General features: G+C 41.6%; 1 protein-coding gene across 1 annotated transcript; it reads left to right on the forward strand.

Moving 5' to 3' along the window:
• The first annotated feature begins 1,323 nt into the window (after positions 1–1,323).
• On the forward strand, positions 1,324–4,010 carry LOC104944098 (Golgi to ER traffic protein 4 homolog). The gene is made up of 3 exons (XM_010769575.1): positions 1,324–1,830; positions 2,565–2,640; positions 3,719–4,010. The coding sequence occupies exons 1-3, from the start codon at positions 1,526–1,528 to the stop codon at positions 3,812–3,814; spliced, it is 477 nt and encodes a 158-aa protein (XP_010767877.1). The 5' UTR covers positions 1,324–1,525; the 3' UTR covers positions 3,815–4,010.
• Positions 4,011–5,871: the final 1,861 nt, after the last annotated feature.

Consider the following 5,871-nt stretch of genomic DNA (forward strand, 5'->3'; position numbering starts at 1 on the left):
GTGTTGTTTGCATTTCATTGTTCTCTTTTATCCTTTTGCCTCTATCTACTTGTCTTTCATCCTTTCTTTATAACTAATGCTGTTGATGTATTGCTTTTAAAAAGGTGTCCATTATCATCTGGACAACAGCTGGAAATTAGCAATGTTGGCTAAAGCTGCCCCATGTACTGTTTTTTGTGACAGTTGATCAATGGGGACTGTCCACGACACTATGAACAAACTAAACTAAACTTCATTCAAAATATCCACATTTGCCCCCAGATGTGCCGGTGTGCTCCATGGAGGCTCTGCAGCAGTCGAAGGTTTACCAGAAGGAGCAGCGGCGGCAGTTCAAGGAGCTGAAGGAGCTGGTGAGGAGGCACCAGAAGAAAACCTCCGAGCTGCTCCGAGAAATCAACAACAAGTTCAAGAAGACGGTCCGGCAGTGCAGCAAGAGCAGGTAGTGACCTCTAAAACAAGATGTCATCAGCATCTAAAAGGTCACCTATTATGAAAAATCCCCACTTCTTCATGTCTCTTCTACATCAACATGTGTCCCCTCTTCTTCATGTCTCTTCTACATCAACATGTGTCCCCTCTTCTTCATGTCTCTTCTACATCAACATGTGTCCCCTCTTCTTCATGTCTCTTCTACATCAACATGTGTCCCCTCTTCTCCATGTCTCTTCTACATCAACATGTGTCCCCTCTTCTTCATGTCTCTTCTACATCAACATGTGTCCCCTCTTCTTCATGTCTCTTCTACATCAACATGTGTCCCCTCTTCTTCATGTCTCTTCTACATCAACATGTGTCCCCTCTCTCCATGTCTCTTCTACATCAACATGTGTCCCCTCTTCTTCATGTCTTTTACTACATCAACATGTGTCCCCTCTTCTTCATGTCTCTTCTACATCAACATGTGTCCCCTCTTCTTCATGTCTCTTCTACATCAACATGTGTCCCCTCTTCTTCATGTCTCTTCTACATCAACATGTGTCCCCTCTGTGGAAAGAGACTCTCTCTCTTTTTGATCCATTTCTATAAAAACCTGTCTGAAAATGAGCTGATCAGATTTTGGCCACTTTATGATGTCATAACGATGTGTTGTCTTGTGTAACCATTAGCCAATCAGCAACCAAGGTAACCCCCTCCCCCCTTACCACCTGAATCTCCTCCTAGAGCACCATTGAGTTCTTTGTAACCAAATGTCTCTCAGAGGGGCGTGGGGAGGGGCTCCTTATTTTCATCTAAAGTAACAACCAGAGAATCCGCACTTTGGAAACAGGGCTGAAACAGAGGGGATTATGGGTAATGCTGCAATGATCTGTTTGGTGTTTCAGCCAATCAGAGACAGGCTCTATATATATCTGAGACCTGTGATATATTGATGAAAAACAGTCTAATAGGGGACCTTTCAAATCTAAAGCCTTGACCATTTAGTCAAACAAAAAGAGTGTATATTCTAAATGAGTGCAGGAATAATCCTTACTCTCAAAGGTGTTGTTGGATTGAGGGTGTGGTATTGTAGATAGTAGTATTGTTGATGCATCCTCCTCCAGTGTGTGTGTCATATCCATTTCTGTCTGTCAGCATTTTCTGTAAAGCGTTTGATCTCTCTATCTCTGTTCCTTCTTCCTCCGTGTCCCACTTTCTGAATCATTTTCTCTCCCACCTTCTCCCCGTCTCCTCTGATCCTCCTCGCTGCAGGTTCCTCTGCTTAAAGAACAAAAGCGGTGCTTCCGTGGTGTTCAGCACATACACAGAGAAACACCCGTCCATAGAGAAGGGCCCTCCCTTCGTCCAGCCCCTACTCAACTTTATCTGGTTTCTGCTGCTGGCAGTGGATGGGTGAGTCCTATGTGTTGCATTCACACTCAAAGCTCTTACTCTGTTGTACATGTGTGCAGATTCCTCAGCAGTGAGCTCTGCGCATGTTATGAGCTCATTAAGATAGCATTAGCTGACTTCCTCCTGCAGCATGCATCTCAACAAAGCAAGGCGTGGTTCCTGCAGACCCTTAAGAAAACCTTATTGGATTTATTAAAATGCAGCGTGTGTGTGTGTGTGTGTGTGTGTGTGTGTGTGTGTGTGTGTGTGTGTGTGTGTGTGTGTGTGTGTGTGTGTGTGTGTGTGTGTGTGTGTGTGTGTGTGTGAGATCAATATTTCAAAGAGATTTTATTAATCTTTTTTTAAAACTTAATATTGCAATTTTAAATCACAGAAAGCAAATTGGTCACTTGTTTTTTTAAATTTTTGAATAATTTAACAAATGCCTCTTGCCTTAACGGTCAGAATTATAAGGGAAGTGCACATTTAATTTTAAAAAACATGAAAGTGTCTGAAAGTGGAAGCAGGCAGTGTATTTTGAGCAGGAAGCATTTGGCATCATAAATGTAGTCTTTTCCTTACGTCTTGTTTAAAGTTGGCCTTAAAATTAATCTAAGGTGGCATTCAAATCATCAACTAACCCGCCTTGAGATGTATACACTACTTTTTACGAGCAGTAAATTGTTTGTGTTTGAGAAATATCTTGAGGGTATTAATGCATTGTATAATATGGCTTGTTCTCTTTGTTTCTTCAGGGGTAAATTAACAGTTTTCACAGTGTTATGTGAGCAATATCAACCTTCCCTGAAGAGGGACCCCATGTATAATGAGGTGAGTGTTGACGCTCACTTGTTTCATACTCTAAATCAGCGGTTTTCAAAGTGTGAGGCGTGCCTCCCCGGGGGGGGGGGGTGCGCCGGAGAGCTTTAGGGGGGGCGCAGCGAGAGAAACAAATAACGAGAAACAGTGAAATCTAGCTAGTTAACTTCAGCTAACTTCATGCGAGCGGCAACATGGATCGATTTTTAGTGAAGTGACCTAAAGTGAGAGAGAAAACGGAGGAAGTATGACCACGATTATTTGAAGCTAGGATTTTCATGGACCGGTCCTGGCAGGGGCGGACGGGCCATCTGTGTCTTCTGGAGAATCACAGAACGGCCGGTCGTCAGCGGGCCGTTGACGGACAGCCGGCTCTGTTCGCTGACGACCGGCAACGCCCTTTATTTTAATTTTTAATAATTCTTACTTTGATGAAAAGCAAGTACGGGTCAAGGCTTCAGACAGAGGAGGATCTGCGTTTATTCCTGTCTACATTGATTCCCTGCATCAAAGACGCAGACTCATTGTTCCCACTAAAGTAGGGCTGAGTGTAATAAGTTGACGTTCAGTGTGTTGCCGGGAGCATATAAGGATTTATCCAAGATGTTGAAAATGTTAAAAAAAAAATGTCTTGAGAACACGGCGTGCGGAAATATACGGGTTGTTTAATGTTTTAAGGAGGTTACGCTACTCAGCCAATCAAATCGGTGCAGTCAGTGACTCAGCACGGTAGATTCAAACACACACAGAGAGACGAGACAAGAAGAGAGAAACAGTCGGTGTCATTTCAAATGGCGTGCTCAAAAAAAAGGTAGACAGCGAAAGCAGAACATAATAACATGTTCTCTCACTGGAATACCCCTGCATTATAGCAATAATAATTGGGAGGGGGGGGGGCGCGGCTGTTTTTATGTTCTCTGAGGGGAGGCTCACCTTCCCACACTTTGAAAACCCCTGCTCTAAATCATATCTTAAATATCCCTAAGTATATGTATGTGTGTGATGCCTGGACAATATCTCAGTCCTGGTTAACATGTGTTCGGTTGTTTTTCTGTGCTCCTCTCCCTCTGGACCTCTGATGGCTCCTCAGTATCTCGACAGAATAGGACAGGTTTTCTTTGGCGTTCCTCCCAAACAGTCCCCATCATACGGAGGACTGCTAGGTGAGTGGACACCGACACTTTAAAGCAAATGTTTGGGATTATTTACACACAAGTTCCTGTCATCTCAGTGCCAGCGATAGGCTTTATGTTGCTTTTCCCAGACGGCCACACCCCGACCTTCCTACGTCTCATAAATAAACTGTTTCAAGAGAGGAAGCATTTCAGTTATTAAATAGTACATGATCTGAATTCAAGTATTCCTGTTTCACCAAACTAAACACACGCGTTTGGTGAAACAGGAATACTTGAATTCAGATCATGTACTATTTAATAACTGAAATGCTTCCTCTCTTGAAACAGTTTATTTATGAGACNTGTGTGCCTTGGCAGTCTCAGGTAAGAAGTAGAAAGTACAGGTATTTGTGTTCAACATGTAAGAAGTAGAAAGTACAGGTATTTGTGTTCAACATGTAAGAAGTAGAAAGTACAGGTATTTGTGTTCAACATGTAAGAAGTCAAAGTAAAAAGTCGTTAGAAAAATAAGTAGTGGAGTAAAGTACTGATACCAGAAAAATGTACTTAAGTACAGTAACTAAGTATTTGTACTCCTCTACTTCCTACCCCATTAAGAACTGCACTTAAGTACAAACTTCAGGTATCTGTATTTCATTCAACCTCATACTACGGTTAACTCCACTACAGACGTCTGACAGCTTGTCCTCCCCTTCCAGTACAGTGAAGATCATTTATCTCCAGATGTGTTGATTTTTGAATGTTTGTGATAAACTGAAGAATAAGGTGTTCCTTAAATTTTAAGAGAATTACCGTCTTAGCGTAAATAAACTCTTCTAAAGCTTTTTGGATATATTTGAAAATGCATCGTCACAAAGTTGAAAACGTTATTCTGAGAAAATCAAAACTTTTTTTTAGACTTTTGACATGTTTCCCCTCTGGGTGGTGAGGCTGCAAACACATAATGCATTTACAGAATGTTACGCATTGCTGTAATTTAAACTACCCAACAGTATGTATACGGCCTCATGTGTATTTTCTACTTTTTTTAATGCTGCTTTAATTCTATTTTGAGATGTTTAAATTATAGTATTGTTTATTTCTACTCATATCTACTTATGTGCAATGCCTTGTTTTGTTTTGTTGTTTTTTAAGCTGCTGCAATGCAAACATTCCCCAATTTGGGATCAATAAAGTAACTCTTATCTCTTATAGGAGTTCAAATAATCTCAACATACATACACATCGATGCCAATGTGAATCCCAAATCATCATATTCTGCATAATAGTAAAACACTAACAGGGAACACTTACATTTACTTGAAGTACATTTCCCAGATTATACTCACATGATTTGACTAAAGTTAGGTTTTAAATGCAGGCCTTTCACCCGTAGTGGAAGGTTAGGGATCTGAATACCTACTCCACAACTTTACCAAGAGCTGTGATTTGCTGAAGGGTAACAGAATACGTTTGATAGAAGTGTGTAAATGTCTTACTGTGGCCATGTTTAAGATGGTCTTGTCCCTCCCTTCGCTGTCTTCCTCATCATCATCGTCGCTGAATTCTGCTGCAGCGCTCTCGATGAATTTAAAGGCCTCCAACACCGTGGCCGAGTCCGACATGTCAGGTTTACTGGAAGAAGAGAGAGAGAGTAAAGAGAGGAGGTTAGTCTGGTAACAAAACAAGACAGCTGCTCCCATCTAATCGGAGAAACAATAAAGTCAGACTGAAGCATCCTTTGTGCTCCAGTCAATCCTCTCAGTAAACACAGAGCTGAATCCAGATCAAATGCACGCTGAAGGCTCTTTGAGCAGGTTTTCTCTCAGTGATTTTGATGTTATGTTAAATGTTTGTTGATGTTGATGTTACACATGGAGTTGCTGTGATGCAAGTTACATTTCAGACTTGATCTCACCATTAAAGTCCCCTATTATACTGTTTTTCATCAATATAGTACAGGTCTCAGATATATCCAGAGCCTGTCTCTGATTGGCTGAAACACCAAACAGATCATTGCAGCATTACCCATAATCCCCTCTGTTTCAGCCCTGTTTCCAAAGTGCTGATTCTCTGTCTGTTACTTTAGATGAAAATAAGGAGCCCCTCCCCACGCCCCTCTGAGAGA

This window comes from Notothenia coriiceps, unplaced genomic scaffold (genome assembly GCF_000735185.1).
Source record: "Notothenia coriiceps isolate Sejong01 unplaced genomic scaffold, NC01 NC01_scaffold00007519, whole genome shotgun sequence".
NCBI lineage: Eukaryota > Metazoa > Chordata > Actinopteri > Perciformes > Nototheniidae > Notothenia > Notothenia coriiceps.

Excerpts from the sequence above, each read along its gene's own strand:
- LOC104944098 (XM_010769575.1), top strand. The coding sequence starts at position 1,526 with ATGCATCCTCCTCCAGTGTGTGTGTCATATCCATTTCTGTCTGTCAGC. Across the intron at positions 1,831-2,564 it reads CTGCTGCTGGCAGTGGATGG|GGGTAAATTAACAGTTTTCA; the intron begins GTGAGTCCTATG and ends TTGTTTCTTCAG. Across the intron at positions 2,641-3,718 it reads GGGACCCCATGTATAATGAG|TATCTCGACAGAATAGGACA; the intron begins GTGAGTGTTGAC and ends ATGGCTCCTCAG.